The sequence below is a fragment of the Cuculus canorus genome, chromosome Z (assembly GCF_017976375.1).
Source record: "Cuculus canorus isolate bCucCan1 chromosome Z, bCucCan1.pri, whole genome shotgun sequence".
Lineage (NCBI taxonomy): Eukaryota > Metazoa > Chordata > Aves > Cuculiformes > Cuculidae > Cuculus > Cuculus canorus.
The window spans coordinates 3316188-3333347 of record NC_071441.1 but is presented as its reverse complement, the minus strand read 5'-3'; the positions used below and the strand labels follow the sequence as shown (position 1 = coordinate 3333347).

General features: G+C 36.0%; 1 protein-coding gene across 1 annotated transcript in view; it reads right to left on the bottom strand.

Moving 5' to 3' along the window:
* The window catches only part of WDR70 (WD repeat domain 70), a 150207-nt gene that overhangs the window by 31263 nt on the left and 101784 nt on the right, over positions 1–17160 (bottom strand). Inside the window, exons 11-13 of the mRNA XM_054054495.1 lie at positions 9177–9276; positions 2680–2764; positions 1509–1647 (exon numbers count right to left, since the gene is read on the bottom strand). Coding sequence (XP_053910470.1) covers positions 1509–1647; positions 2680–2764; positions 9177–9276 — 324 coding nt within the window. The remainder of the gene's footprint in view (positions 1–1508; positions 1648–2679; positions 2765–9176; positions 9277–17160) is intronic.

Sequence of the window (17160 nt, the reverse complement as noted above, 5' to 3'; positions counted from 1 at the left end):
GTAATAAATGAAAATTATGTTTCCTTTAATGCAAAATGGGTAGGTTGGTGAGCAGTATTTCTCATTGCTTAATTTCTTTCAGAGACACAGGAGTCATCACTGACAAGCTTCTCATTCATGCCATCTTAAAGCTCAACTGAAGTTTCTGTACACTGCTACTGACTACAACACCACCATACGGAGATGCTATCATGCCCATATCCAGACACTTTGCTCTAAGGAGTCCAAATCAATTGCGAATGGAATTGCTGAGCTATTTTGTTTCCTGTGCCCGAGGACAGAAGAGCTCCTACAACAACTGACCTTTTTCCCTTTACCTCATATAGTTGTTCTCCTTTTCTTTGTCATGGAAGTTTCAGAGGGGATACTGAGGCATTGATTCTTGTCTCAGAAAGGGGTTATAAATGCGTTGTCATAATACTTGTATCAGAAAATAAAAATCCACTAAAAATCCTGAGTTAAGCTGTGGTTTGGCATGTTCCATAGGAGAAAAAGTCAAACCCCAGTTTATGGCCACTTTAGAGAAATTTGTTAGTACTAAATAAAACTTCCAATGTCATAAAAACAGTATTTAGAATATATGCTTAAAATAAAAACAGGGCTTTTTTTCTTTCTGCTTTGACATATATTTGCAGGACTGCTGAACAGAAATTATGGCTATAACAAATTAACCTGTAAGCACGTTTTGCTTTAGGATGAATTAGAATAGAAAATGGTACTTGAAAAGAAAAGTAAATACAAATATAAATTCTGTATAAATTATATCCAGCACAAGGGATTTTGTCTGCTAGGAAACACTGCTGTGCTGGGTCAAGAGAAGCACAGAAGAGGAAAACAAGATCCTGAAACAAAGCAAGAAAGTTGATACCTGACAGACTGCAGTAATTATTTGGACTTAAACGTACACTGCCATACTCAAGCAACGGCAATTCTGTTTTAATTTCTATTTCTCCTGATTGTTATAATCGATGAACTTACTCATGGTGTACACCGTAAGAGTGAAAGGACTTTTCAATTATGATATTAAGTTTTTTCCTTCTGTTCAATACAGTTCAAAACATACACAAACTCTTCTGTATTACAGATTCACAATTTTAGTTTTTTATATGAGTGGAGAGAATGCTATTTTTGATGGGAGGGGTTACTAATGATGCCTTCCCTTTTGCTGTTAATTTGTTGCATTTACATAAGCTCAAGTCCAATGAAATACACTCTATAGTAACAATAAATTTAGTTTCAGGGACAAGTAGGAGTTCTGTCACAATATGGCCATTTTACTGGTGGAGTAAACAGCATAAACATGTAAGAATTTTAGGATCCACTTTTTTTTCTTTTTAAATGAAAGAATAATAGCACCTATTCATGGAACTCCACCTCTATCACTTAAATATTTAGTAGAGGAATTACAGTAATGTAACAGGTCATTACCTGTAAAAAAGGAAAAAAGGCATTTAAATATTATTTCATTCATATTTTTAATAGTTCACAAAAGAGAACTAAATACGTACCGCATCTGTAACTTCTATCTCGTATAACTTCTGGAACGTCTCACGATAAAAGAAAAAAAGCTTCCCGCTGCCACCACCTTTCTTAACAGAAGTGCCTGTAACAAGTATTTTATCATCTGGGCTGAAACAACAATCTGTCCTGTTGAAGAAAAAAAAAAATCATCATACTACACAAATCAATAATTAACATATAGAGAACTTACATATAAATCGCATTTCTTAAAAACAATCCTTTCTATTTGTTAACCTTTTCAAGACAAAGCTTTAGAAAAACCTTTTGTCAGCTGTCATCTGTTATTACAGTTATCAGATACAGTTCACATGTACAGTTACAGCTGTGCACAGAATGCGCAAAACTGGATACAATAAAAAGCCTCATCCCAACAAAATTCTCTTCCACTCCAAAGTCTGGTAAACTTTTCAACATGAGAAACAAACAAAAGCGTTCCCAAAACTGCTTATCATCATTAAGAAAAAAGTAAATCAGTCATGAAATCTGTTTTTGCTGAAGATACATTCTTCAATGATGCAAGGCAGTGTGTTTACACAGTGGCCGAAAATGTTTATCTGTTTACTTTTCCTCTATATTACAAATTGGAGTGAAGGTTTAGCTGTTGATGACCTGGCTAAGATCTTATTTCAAAAGTATAAATTGTGCTACAGCTATAGAAATGCAAGTAATAATAATATTAAGTACAATACTTAGCAATATGCAGCACAAAATTGGATTTTAGCACCAAAAAACACAGTCATGAGCGCTTCTAACTTCACAACCGCAATTCATACCACGAAAATTCATGTTATGTCTACTTTGCAATCCAGTTCTTTTTTTAATAATCATAGACCAAATAAGAATGAGAATTACTTATGTATCTCATTACACAAACACAGGGCAATGAACTGGCCTCATCCTGAAAAGTTACTAATCTAATTAGATCTAAGACATATGAGACTGAAAAAAGGCACAAAATAAGCAAAGCTAGCTATTAATTATCACAAAAACATAAGCTCTTTTAAAGCAATGTGAAATCCTAAAGCAGCCAAGAATCCTCCTTGCACAGTGGTACCTCGAACAGTCCTTTCCGCGCCATTCTGGACCTAGAGAACTATTACCTCCCTTTTGGCACAACTACTGCTATCTTTAGTAGCTAGAATAAATTAGAGTACTTACATTGGAAAGAAGCTGGGCAGTCCTTCTGCTGAATTAAGAGGCTTTTTGAATTGTCTAATATCCCATATCTTTAAAGTATCATCTCCTATGAAACAAAAGGAACAAGGTTTTCAATAAAGAATTTAAGTAACGAATTTAGACACATACAGAAAATTCCATCCTCTAATTCAGACACAAATAACAGAATGATAGGGTAAAAGCTTTCAAAATGAGGTTGTTTTGGAAGTTTCTTATCCCTAAATGACTATGAAAGTGTAAGGATGAGTTTCATCTGCTGCACTCCAGTCAGAAGCTTCTCCTCTGTGGCTCAACTCTACCATGGCAATGTCTTCTACAAAGAACCATTATCCACAGTGGAATCCGATTCCTCAATGTTCGCAAGCATTGGTGCTTTGCTACTAGGAGTAAATTTAACTTTTAAGATATCAAAAGAAATTTAAAAGTTACTATGGTCTAGATTAAAAACTAAACAAGTTTCATGTGTTTGGTTTCTACCTGCCCTGAAAAAGTGATCAGGAGAATGTCTAGCCTATATTAGGAAGAATTTCTTCCCCATGAGAGTGGTGAGACACTGGCCCAGGTTGCCCAGGGAAGCTGTGGCTGCCCCATCCCTGGAGGTGTTCCAGGCCAGGTTGGATGGGCCTTGGGCAGCCTGAGCCAGTGGGATGTCCCTGCCCATGGCAAGAGGTTGGAACTGGGTGATCTTTAAGGTCCCTTCCAACCCAAACTATACTATGATACTGTAATACTACGAAGTCTTCCTCTTTCTTTAGCAGGCAAACATCAACAAACCACAATCTCAGTACCAACAGGCCCAGGAATCAGTCAGAAATCCCTGAGGAAGTGGTAGGAAGGAAGCAACTGAACCCACACGTGCTATAATGAAACTTTTTCACACCGCTCCACACCACCTTTGGCCATAAAAGCCAAATTCGAGGTTACAGCAAAGACATTTACAGCAGTTCTCGTCTGTGTTTGATAAACATGGTATGACTGTATGCCAGTAAAAGTCAGGCTGTTTATTCCTTTTCTAAAAGTTATGATGCATTAACAAAGTGAGAACAGGAGGAAAAAAAGAGATTAGTTAGTCATTCTCAGAAAGATCTACACCTCTGCTGATCATCTCTCTGGGATACATACTTCCAGCATGAGACCAGCTACAGAATTTGAGATTCAAAGCACCTCATTCAGGCACCTAGATATCTCCTGGCATTTGACATCAGTGTCTCAGCACTTTCAAGGGTTAAAAGACAACTCAAACAAGAATTCTCTTTAAAAATATCCAGAGATTAATTTTAGACAGACAATTACAAAATATTCCAGACCTAGGAGGAAAAAGGAGAGAAGTAACTGGTAATGCACAGACTCGCTTCTTTACAAAGCACAAACCTTGCAGGGAAATTTTTTTGTTGTCCAAATGTGTTTGTAGATTCAGAGCCTTTAAGATCAAGAGCTTAAAGGAGGCCTTGGAAATAACATGTTAAACAAAAGAAAAAAATTAAGTAACAGGCTGTAATAGAAGAAATCAAGGCCAGCAGTACCCTTTACAGGGAAAGCAGTAATGTGTGGCCTCGTACATCATGTACGTTTATATTAAAGATGAGGATAACTCCTTACTACAAAATATTTTTAATAAGTGGACAACTTAAATAAATGATGTCTAGAGCAAAGTATATTTATGTTCATTGGGAAGCTAAAAAATGACAAGAAAGAAAAATGCTGAATCCCTATTTCGGGAATATTTGTTTTCTTATTGTTTCCCAGTTGACTCCATCTCAAGCACTTCAAAGCATTTGGTCTTGTAATATGAGCCCTCCCTCTTCCCTCCCACTCCCAACAAAAAAAACACTTATCGGCAAGATGTTTTATCTAAAGCACCAGCACTTTATAAATGTATGCAAAGGATACCATTTGGCCACTCTGCAAATCTCCCGGATGGGGACAGATCTAAGGCTAGCAGCCAAGGCTGTTCTGTTCCCAGTGGAATGAGCCTTGACATGATCTTCAAGCTGTAGTCCTGCCAGGTTTTAGCAGGAAAGATGCAGTCAGACATCTAGCTACAGCTCTTCTGCTAACAAGAAAATATAATCTGCTCGTTTAAAAAATTAGAAGACTCAAGAAGGACTCAAAAAGTTGTGATTGATTTCAAAGCAACAGTCTTACACTGTGCAGAAACAGATGATTGAGTATTTGGAAATGCTAGTAGAATGACAGCACCAATGCTGTGAAACTAAGCATCATTAAGCACTTGCTCAAACGCACTTTTTCTAATAAATATTCTCTATGTTACAAATACAACACTGGTTTCTGAATCTGATATGCATTTGGAGTTGAAATTACTGTCACTAAGAAAACAAATTTATTAACTTTCTACAACACCCAGGACTTTTTCAGTGCCATCCTTCCATTGATATTTGAGGGGCTTCTTTATGAGAGCTGTAGCAGAGCTAATCTATTTTCAGTTACTTCATACATGGAGTATGAAGTAAAAATAGTTACCATTAAACAAAACATATAAACAAAAACTGTGCATTCAATATAAAGCATTGAAAACAGTCCACTCAGATCATTCAGTGTATTTCTTGATGCAGACTTCTCCTGGCTGGATTATTTAAAGCTTTCATAATACTTCTAGTAGTATTTCAGACCCTATTCTTTGTCATTTTAATGAGAAAGATACTAATAAACAGGCTGTAGTCTGATACAATAAGGTCAGATAGCACTGTGTCTCTGGCATTAGGCACTGGATTTATCAAGAGGTAACAATTAGGTCCTAGAAAAAACAGTCTTTGGTGAGCCAGGATAGGCATTTTGCAAACAGTTTTTAGTCAAAATAAGGCCAATGCACAGAACTAGATGATTTTTAAGGTCCCTTCCAACCCAAACCATTCTATGATGCTATGATTCTAAGGAAGGCAACATCGTCCAAGAAGCTCCTATTTTAAGAGGGAGTCCTATGTTGAAAGCAAAGCCTGAGGAGATAAATTCATAAAGATCACTGGAGAAAGGCAAAGAACCATAGGAAATGAGAATTTTAGAAGAAAACACAGCATAGGAAGAAAGGCAGAGCATAACAAGGTTTACCATGAGGGAGCACCAGAATACGTTAGATTATAAACTCTAAGCTTTCCTGTGAAGACTTATACTACATACGTAAGGAAAATCACCTTACAGAACAAGATATACGCTTCTGCATTCTGCAGTAGTTCTGCAAGAGAAATGGTAACAGCTAAAGGATGATCTCTGAAGGCACCACAGGTCGGGACCACACTCACCCTGAGCCAAGCACCTTGGGAGGGAAGTCACAATTTGGGAATTCTGCACTTACACTTGGAACAGCTCCTACCATCACCTGCATCCATACCAGCCTGTCCAAACACTTCAGTGCATCATCCTGTCTAAACACATGGAAGTGAAGGATACTGGAAGATTCTAGAAAGCCATTTCAGCTCCAAGCATTAGAAATAGTGGACTGTCCCTTATTAAAGCTTATGAACATCAGTGAAAAATTAAAATCACCTGAGAAATATTACTTCACATAAACCCATACAATTTTTAAAATGCTAATATTTGTGTTCTCCGAAAAGAGCAATATATTCTTACTCTAGACAAAACAGAAATTCACTATACATGCTGCTGCAAAATCCTTCAATATACAGGATACTGTACTCAAGGTATTTCTACTTTTTAAACCAACTTTAAAATTAAACATTACATTTTTCCTCAAGATAATTATGAAAAGAGAAATACAAATAAACTAAAAATAGCAAAACATCAAATGGAAATACAAAAGAAAATTAGGTTTTGAGCTCAAAAGAAAGCATCTATCTGCATCAGCTATTTGATGAGGTTAATATTTTTTCTTGGGTTTAACTATAGTGAACTTTTTTTCCTGCATAAATTTACTGATTATGATGGTACTGAGTCTGCACACTGTTCATACCACAGAAAATAAATGAACCATGAAACTACTAGCTATCATGAGATTCATGGAATTAATGAAGTCATTGCTTCATATTATGACAAAAACAAACTCCATAAATTCTGTACAGACCAGGAGTCAAAAAAAGGTTTTTATTTTTTATGAGTCCAGTTCTGTCGCCTACCTCTTCACTGCTAAACAAAGAAAACATTCCCCAAATACTATCTTCACTTTATTCGGGGAAAAAAAATACTTTCATGCTTACAAGTGTGCAAAAATATCACTTTCTTAAGTTTCTGTCAAGTTACTACTCAATATCTGACTAAAGTAAGATTGGGAAATCTTATAAGCAGCTCCTTAGATTTTCATTTTCCCTTGTGCTTGCAGCTGAGCCCTGCCTCATCTCTCTCATATCCAACACAGAATCTACATCAGATGCAGGAGAGTCAATCAGGCTTTCAATCGAAGTCCCCATTCCCCAAACAACTCCCCTCTCTTTGATCCTCAGCACTTGGCAGGTGTGTTAATCTATGAATGCCGGATCCACATCTGCTTTTGTTGGTACAGGTCCAAAGCAATACTTGTATGAAAGCACTAACCAAACAAGTCAGTATAAGGTATGAATCCTCCTTATTCTCTAGCACAGCACACACAGAGGTTTTCTTTTTTTAATACACTGGACAAAGGTAGCAATTTTATCCACATGTACAGCCAAATTTCCATACAGCCTTGAATTCTGCAAACAATGATTCAACATCTTATACAGCTCAGAGCAGAGTGTGCTAGATATAACACATAACTAAAAGTCTGCTTAAGATGACCCACAATCTGGAGACATATGAGGAAGTGCAGGCAACCAAAAGTGCCACATGCAATAAAAATAAGCAAAGAACACTATTGTGATTTAAATTCTTTAAATGTGAAACATCAGAGAATTTACATAAATTGAGGTTTCAAGACCACACTAGTGAATATCCCTCACATAAGTATTAAACGTGCTTGCTGTTAGTACTTAAAAGTACGCTGAGGTTTCCTTTTAAATCTTATAAAGTATGACCTGCATGAATTTTTCAAGGGCAACACAACCGGCAGACAGATGCAGCATTTCACTTAACACAGAACAGAAAGACACATGGTTCACCTACTTTCCAAGGAGAAGAAGGTTCTCACATAGTATGTGTCTGGCTTAGCAAGGACTAGCAAGGTTGAGAGTTTGATCTTAACCACTTAGGACTCATGTTGAGTACAGTGGCCGTAAAACTCTGGATCCAGGAGCCTGAACAGTAATTAAGAAGAAGTCCAATTGCTATTACCATGCCTGAGTAAGCCTACGGCTGTTGAGAACAAGACTATCATCATCTTACTCTGTAAGATGTGATGTAGAAAACATGATGTTTGGCATCTAGAAGACATGACAAGACATACAAAGAAGCCAGAGTGGTAGGATCCAACAGCTGCTGCATATCGCCGTAAAAGCAACCAATGCCACTCTACTCATTAGGGACAAGTGGAGGGGAAAGACAAAAAGCAATTGCAAGCTACTGCCCTTGACTTGGAAGCACATCCCCTGCTTCAGAGCATTTGCCATCTATGAACACTTCTACCCTAGTATTTTCTGTATGTAGTCTCGTTCTGTCTACATACCAAATTGACCAGATGTCCTGTACACGTTAGGCGCTACGCTAGCTGACATTAACATATACTGCCTCTCCCTAGGCCTGTTTATTTGGCCTTGGGGCCATGCTAATGCATACACAAAGCTTCTGGTTACAGCTGGTTTCCATCCACACAGCTTGGGTTGTATGCTCGCACCTGACTGCAAAATACTGGATAGACAAATCTCTGTATGAAAAGCTGTGTTAGGCAGACACCATCCTATCCAGTACAGGTAATATTGGAGGGAATGAATCTTCCAATGTATATTTGGCTTCTCAAGACTTGTTCTATTATCTAAGACTAAGTTATATCTGAAATTTAAAAGACAAGCTTTTTTTTCCTTTCCTGTAGGTATTTCAAATTTTTTTTGTCATTGAAGTACATTTTGTTCACTCACTTCCAGTCATCACCTCTTGGCGTTTATAATATGGGCTAGATAAAAATTCTAATTAGAATAGAAAAGGATATAGCAGAAGAAAGCTGCTTCAGGAATTAATAACTCCAGAACAGAGATACTGTTACAGAGAGGCAGTAATCATCCTGAATAAAACTAAGTAACAAAACTGGTCTCATTTCACTTTTTCTTAATAATTTCTTTTGGATGTATTATTAATGCTGGACAAGACAACAGATCAGGAACAGTGTAATATACACAGCAAAGTTCTCTTTAAATTTTCCCTAATTGCTGTAGAATATGCTTTCGGAACACAGTATTACAAGGCGTACCAAAATAAGAGATGTGAATTTTGAAACACTTCAGGTTTAAATCAGTAGTATCTGATTTCACTATTGCCTCCATCATAATAAATTACATTTAATGACGATGTGATTTAAATGGTTTGTTTACCAAAGCATTTCACTTAGTAAAGTTAAAACTGCCATACATTCAACACATCAAAGGGTTCTTTCCACCACCTACCTCCTCGGCTGGCAAGGACAGTACCGTCATAAGAAAATGTCAAGCATGAAGTGTCGGTGCCTGGAGCATGGGCTTGCCTGCAGTGGAATTTTGTGTGCACCTGTTTGTCAAACAAACAAAACATTAGAAAATTTGCTTATTTCAAGATGGAACAAACATTTCTTTAGAGCATTTTGTCTACTCTGGTGATATTCTGAAATTTAAAAAGAAATCCCTGCATTTTTAGCAACTACTGAAGTTAAGTATATCTACAGGCTTTTAAAAATGGGATATACGTTTCAGAACAGGCTTTTATGACAAGAGCCTGAATGCAAAACTTGCCTTTTTCATAGGTTTAATCATACAGGCTACATTTATATAGCATTAGCACTCTCGGAAAACTCCCACTTGCAGAGAACAAAGGTAGCTATGCCTAGTTAAGATAAAAATACATCTTATGACAGCTCTCAACATTGCCCTGAGCAGGCTTACAGTTAAAAGCAATATCAAAATAAAATATACATACTTTGGAAAGGACTTTAAAAAAGGATTGGAAGAATTTACTTTTGCCAAATTTAATCCCTGCCAAAATTCATGGCTTATATCATAGAACAAAGCTCAGATATCTGAGGGTTGTGTTCCATTTAGCTGCAATAAAACTCAAGATTGCACATGACATATGTTTATTTTTAATTATTTTTATTTTGCCAACAATGTTAGAGAAACCTAGAAATTACCTTCAAGTTAACATTTAGTTCTTGTATAGAGCCGACTTATTCATGAAGTCACAATTTAGTAAAATCCCTATTAGAGAGGAAGGAAACTTGAACCTAATTTTAGCACCTCGTAAAATCAAGCTTTTCTACCTCCCAAACAAAACCAAAGGTCTCAGCTAAAATACCGAGGAAGGGTATTCCTGTGTATTTCATCTCCAAGTGTAATATTCTGTAATATTTCATACACAGGAAGGGAAAATGAAAGAAAATGGAAAAAAATAAGGAATTTGAGAAGAAATGGACTTTTTTTTAACATCTAGGAAATTACACTTCTCATTTGCCCTTTTTTCCTAACATAAAACTAATTCACATAGTACTAAAATAAAGCATTCATGAATTAAAGGTTGCCTATTCAACAGTATTGCAGCTTCCTATCTGTATGATGAGAATTAAAATACGTCCTTACTCATACGGAGAGGAAGAAGACAAAGTAGTGACCTTAAAGTCCTTCATTTACCATACTGATGAGCAAAACCAGAAAAGATGCATGCAAGCATGTAGTTCCAGATGAAGTGTTGAACAGAATGCAGTAAGTCAGGTCCAGAATCACGCCATGAACGTTAAGAGGACAAAACACTGAGCAGCTCCTTACTACCCAATCTATACATTAAGAGAGATACAGTTCTACAGAATAGAAAAGGAGGATGTGATCATGAAATATGAACACATGGACTGAATTAAACTGATACACAAATCCTCAGTTAATGCATCTTCTAATTTTTCTCTATGCACCTTACTAAGACTCCATTTACAGACTACTTGATATGCAAAGACGCAAGCTAGTGAAGTAATTAATGTTGTTCACTGTTTCAAATATTTGTTCTAAATTTGGTCCAAAAGCTAGAGAATCTCTGTGTGATGACATTAATAATGATTGCAAGCTTATTTTGGAGTGCAGATTTAGTCAAGTATTGAGAGCAGTCACGTAAGTCATTCCTTCCACAAATGACTCTTCAACAAACAAAGCAGAACTTCAAACACAAAGTAAATGCTTCTTAGAGCACTTGGAGATGGAATGCAATAGCCTACATTTAACCAATTGTTTTGAAATTAATGTCATTTCTATCCAGTTGTGCGTATTCTAGACAAACTCTATGAACAGATTGCTGTTTACAACTGTATGTCTTCGGTGGGGGGTGTTTATAAATACTAGGAAACATATTTTATACATCCAATTACTTAAAATTGTCCAAGTATGTGGTAACATACATAGGATAAACTGTGAATTTTCTGTAATATTTGTTAAACATTAATAAGCAATTAAAATGATGTATTTTCTGTCTAAGAAATACCATGGACACTTGCAAAAACATCATAAATGGTTAATAATCACACCATAAAAAATGACAGAAAGATTACAATATGGTATTTAGTTTTTTCAAATAAATTGGAAAACCTTCACTTAGGCTCCACAACACTTGTTTATTCTACACTCCCATTCCTTCCTGACAATGTTACACTTACCTACGTATATTAAGATAACAGGTTTTTATATTTTACTGCCCAACTTAATCATAGCATCACATAAGCGTAGAATCATTGAGGTTGGAAAAGATCTCTTTTTTCTTTCATTTCATATTCAAACAATCTGGAATTACCTCCTTTTGTTTTGTTTTGGATATAAATCAAAATAAACAAAAATATTTGGGGTGCAATCAATGCCTTTTCTTTTATATTTACTAGTAAAACCTGCAAATACCTTCATATATGTAGACAGGTAGATAAAGAGCTAGCAAATGATATGATTGAGGAGTTTTGGTGTTTTTCCATTATTCATTAATTTATTAATCAAATCTGAACTGTATCATTCAGGAATTAAACGGCTCACCCTAAATATGTCACCCACTATGTAACCTTCTCAATGAAGTACCTATACTCGAAACAGTTCTTACCCTTTTCAACTGCCCCATAGAAAAAGAAAAATATACAGAGATCAAATACTCAGACATTATTTGCCTCTTAATCACAAAAATGAAAACAAGAGAACAAATTTGCCACAAAACTATGCAACTTTGATGCCTTAGGATTTGACGTAAAATGCGATTGGTCTGAAAGAGACAGTGAAATTGTATCAACAATTCTGTTGGTCTTTAAAAACAAGTTTGCTCCATTTACCAGTAAAAAAGGTTGTTTTCCTAACTTTGAGCTCTGCAAGCTGCCCTCCATATATTATTCTGCAAAGGAATATAACCCTGAATTGTAATACTAAATCAAATATTCTAAAATGATTGAAGGTTGCTCTAAAAATGATAGAAGGTTGTACAAGAAGTTTTTACACATACTGGCAAACGTTCATTGCAGTTTTCAAAGAAAATAATGTGTTTGGCCTCTGGCCTCTTAAACGTTTTTAACAGATGTCTAATCTTGCTAACAAATCATTAGGAAAAAAATGTTATCAGAATGCTTCTTGCTGGAAAGACATAAAACAAGGGAACTGATGTACATAATTCAAAAGTTTGATTCAGGAAGGGAAGGCAAGAGCATGGAAACACCAGATAAAGATATAAAGACTGCTAGGGCAAAGTGTATCTACGCATCTTCCTAATTACTCCTCTCGTTTTGTTGCAGAGGTGTCTGCTATTACGAGTACTAGTCATGTGCCATGCAAAATTTGACATGTTCATCAGTCCTGAAGATTTTTTTAAGGTCTAGTTATCTCAGCAAATACTGCAGTAACACAGTCGGTCTTTCGCAACTTGTTGAAGCCTTTCTAGCAAATAACTCCGGCGATGTAAGCACTTTCTTTCTAGCTTTGTGTTAGTACATATATTTTTGTTAAGCAAGTACAGCTGACTGGACTTGTGTGGAACATGAAATGACAGGCAGAAAACATAAAGCACATGTGAGAAAGGATGCAGTTGCATGTATCAAAAAAACCAGGATAACAGCTAAATGTCAGGGTTTGCTATATTGCCACAGGCCTCACAGAGAGGATGAGAACCAGAACATAAAAGGAATCCGGGGAAAGGATCAGTGGGGAGGGGCAGAGCGGGAAAGTTACAGGACTGGAGTGTCAGTAATAAATATCCCTTGTACAAAAACCTGGGTGGATTAAAGAGGACCAATAAGGGAAATGAAGATGACAGTGCCCACATGAAGTATTTATCACAAACGAATGACCTACAACAGAGGGGCATGGTTAGACTTCTGTGTCACACAACTGCCCTCCTTCTCCAAAACGCTAAATAAAATACTTCCTAGGAAAAGCAGAAGAGAGTTTTCTCACCTCAGAAATCCAAGCCATGCCCACGAGAAAAACAATATGCTTAACTAATGAAATTTTTTCACTTTCCACATTGTTTCTAAGATACAGTATTTCACAGTGAGACGATGCTTTCCCGAGATTATAATGCTTCCCTCACCGCCCTTTTTTATTTTAATGAAACAAGAAAGGTTCCAGCCAAGATATTCTTCTTCCTTCTTGTTCCTAATGTCTTCAAGATTTTTCCTAAAACAGAGACTGTAAATTAAGGAAGGCTTTGAGGAAAGTGAGATCTATAAACACTGCTATTTCAATCTTTCCCTGTACTGCAGACACGTAACACAATTTCACCAATTTATTCGTTTGAACAGAGTCAACCACACAACTACAATCATGTCTACAGCAAAAGGGACTCTATGCAATACTGAGTGTACTACCAACACGCAATATATTCCAATTTGCTCCAGCACGGGGAACGCATATCCTGAACCAGGAAGCTCACCTCTAGAAATGCCTCCCATGCTCACTTACAATCTCTTCTTTCTCTCTCACATCAAGGAACATTTCTAACATTCCGTGAAAGCGCTGGAAATCGGCATTTAAACTGGTTTCAAATATGAGGCAGAAGGGCAGGATTAGCAGCACAGAGATGCCGGACAGCCGAGTCCCAAGCCATGTATATCTGTTTGAGATTTAAATAGGTGATTTCACCCTACTAAGAGTCTTTCAGCAAAATAAATTAGCTGACACTAAAAATATTCAACTCCAAAAGTGATATTTTTTAATAAACATAAAAGCCTTCCAAGATAACATATTGTTGTAAGCCAGTCTCACGGCGACAAGGGCATGAGCTATAAAGCTGCAACAAGAAAGGAAACAAACAAACCAGAAACTTCTTTAGTCACAATTGAGCATAGCTGTCTGGGTCTTTGTTGAAAGTAATCTCATCAGAGACACCCAGCAATCTCAACGCTGTGATCAAAGCTGCCAAGACAGACAGATTCCCAGGGCACGGGTTACACTCTCTAAATGGCTATTTCCCCATTCCCCCTTCAGTCGTCTCTACTGAAGGAAGAATATTTACTTTGCTCTCAATTTCAATCCATATAAGAAATGCAAATGTACTTTCTGGGTCCAGCATATCACTTACAAATTATCAGGTCTACATATGCCAGCCGAATTCAGGAATTCCTCAATTTTTTACCCTGAGTAAGCAGTTGTAGACTACATCAGATGCTTTCCTTTAGTCTCTGTAAACATGATCCCCGGTCTTTCAATTTATGTGACAGCTCTTCAACACCACTTTCTGTGGTGTAGAAATGGATGCTCTTTCAGTAATGACCATGCTGATGCAAAACAAGATTAACTTGAGAAATTTGAGATTCTAGTGTTTACATGATTACACTGTTACATTATTTGCTCTTCTCTGTGATTTTCTAACTGGGTGAAATCTACATGTATCACTAGCAGACATGAAACACTTCTTTCTTTCTCCCAGTACTAATTAACCAACTATGAACATAGTAACCAAACTTTATTTGCCATAACCCCTATATCTGAATGGCAATTGTATTTAACTCTCTTACCTGTCCATTATATTCTTGCATGTTGCAACTAAAGCCTTTTTCTGGGTGGAAGGATGACATTCTAGAGGAGTATTTCTTTATATATCACACTCAGCAGTGGCTCCAAACCCCTCAATAATTGTTAACATGTATTTCATAAAGAAGTTTTTTCTCATTATTTGCATTTACTGAACAGATGAGAGACTTGGCTTTATTTTTTTAATATTCTGCAGTCTTTCTCAAGCAACTGTATTGCAATGAAAAACCTCCATAACGAGAACAAAAAATAGAAAATATAACGTCTCTGCAACAATTTTTAAAGTTTATAAAATATTCATTCTCTTGCAGTGAATCATGCCTAATATCATGAAACTATGAAAATAAAAACACAAGTGTGAAATGCTTAGTCAGAAAATGTTGGGCTGCTACAGAAAACAGCGTTCTTGGACAAGAAGCCACACAACAGTATAGTCACTCAAGGCAAAAAGTTATTTAGTATTTTGCCAATTGCAATTGATACAAAATATTGACTTCTACTGAAAAAAACCTCTAACGTTTACAAAGAGGGAAATGAGGCAAGGCACTCAGCACGTTTGACTATATATGGGTTTAGATAAAATAAGGAATCAAGCAGGTTGACTTGCCTTAGAGATGTTTCTGAACCACTGTAGAGCGATGAGAAAGTCCTTCCTATCTGCTCAACCTTGTTTCACCACCCAGAGCATTCAATTTCTAAGGACACTGCTGACCAGAGAGACAATTTCTTCTTGTTTAAGTTAAGTCAACAGAAAAAGATTGTAGGAAACCATTTTAGAAAGATGGCTTCTTAACAGCTTTGCTAAATATTTGCTTAATGGTTTGAAAATGAAACCCCAGCTGAATGTTTGGTTTCACTGTCAAACTTTGCATTTGAGAAAATAATCTGTCTTAGCCACAAAAACAATAAATATTACTAATAAAAATAGCTTTTGGAAAGTATTCAGTTGGCTTCCTTTGGGGATTTTTTACACTGCATGAGAAAAACATACAAGGATGTAAAAGAAATGTTCTTTTGTATCCTTTCATAACTTACCTAACCAATCTCATGTTATCTTAGCAAATTAACAATTTTGTTCCTCTTTACTATCATAAATACGGCTTCTGTAAACCGAAAAAAAAAAACCCAAACAAAACCCCCTCCTTTTGCCTCTTTAAAAAATAAACTAATCACTTTTAGACTTGTCCCGCTGTTGAAGGGTCCTTTGCCTTCCAGAAAAGAATCAAATCTGATCAATTATATGCTGTGAAAATTTCATTAAAAATCTAGTTAAGATATACTAGAACCCCACTGAAACTTCACAGATTGTTTCAAATTCACATATGCGACACTGGATGTTTCATATCAATTAAAGTAGCCTTTTGCCTACAAGCAATAAACAAGCAAAAATATAAACAGAAAAAATAAGGAAACTACAAAAATGACTATACAAGCTACCACAAAGCTATTCCCACCATAATTCAATATAGTTTCTTAGATTCTTTCAGTCTTCATCACTCCCAAAGGTGAAGACCCATTTTAGTGATCTTATAGAGGTACAGTGTAGAGTGAAATATAATTGAAAATATACAGAAATTCAGATGAAGGTAGTGTTTCTGGGTTGGTAACACTTGAGAAAAAAAGAGTGTAGTTTGCAGTGAGTTACCAAAGGTGGCTGCATAATAAATTTACTTATATGTTGAAAAAAGTAGCTAAACCATGTATATTCCCATAAAATGGGGATATTTTCTAAGAAATTGTCACTTTCACTAAACTTCTTGTACCATATCATGAGCTATTAATTTTTCTACTATACTTGATTTCTCCGATAAAAACGTACTGCAAACCATTATGTCATATTTTCTCTACTTATTAAATTAATATACTTTTTTTAAACATAGTTTTTATTTTAATTATTTGGGTTGAAAGTCAAGGAAGGAAGAATTTCTCAGGTAAAAGGGGTAAATGGCATTTAGCACATGAAGTATTTCAGTGATAAAATGAGCACTTTTAAGTCAGAACCTCAGTAGTTTATAAATAAAGGTGGCCAAAATTATTAGCTCAATATATTTAAGACTGATTTTCAAGGATCACATGTATCTGTATTTTTTTTAAAAGCCTCTAGAAAACAAAAACTGCCACCATCATTCAGCAAAGTAAGTTGAGAGAAGGCTGGTTTGGGTTTTTTTGAGAAAAGGAAACCCCTTTTCTTCTGTTAAAGGTCAGTCAGACACTTGCTGATGGTGGGAGATAGGCATTATTTTAATAACTAAAGATATATTGCTATTAACCTGCAAGATGCAGAGGTTTTAAGTAAACTTCATTTTCTTTTCAAGCAATATTCCTATCTCAGTTTCATTACTGATTTGCTATTGCTTTTTTTGTCACAATAATTTTATAGACTCGACCAGCTAAATAAACAAATAAAAAAACCCTACGCATCTGT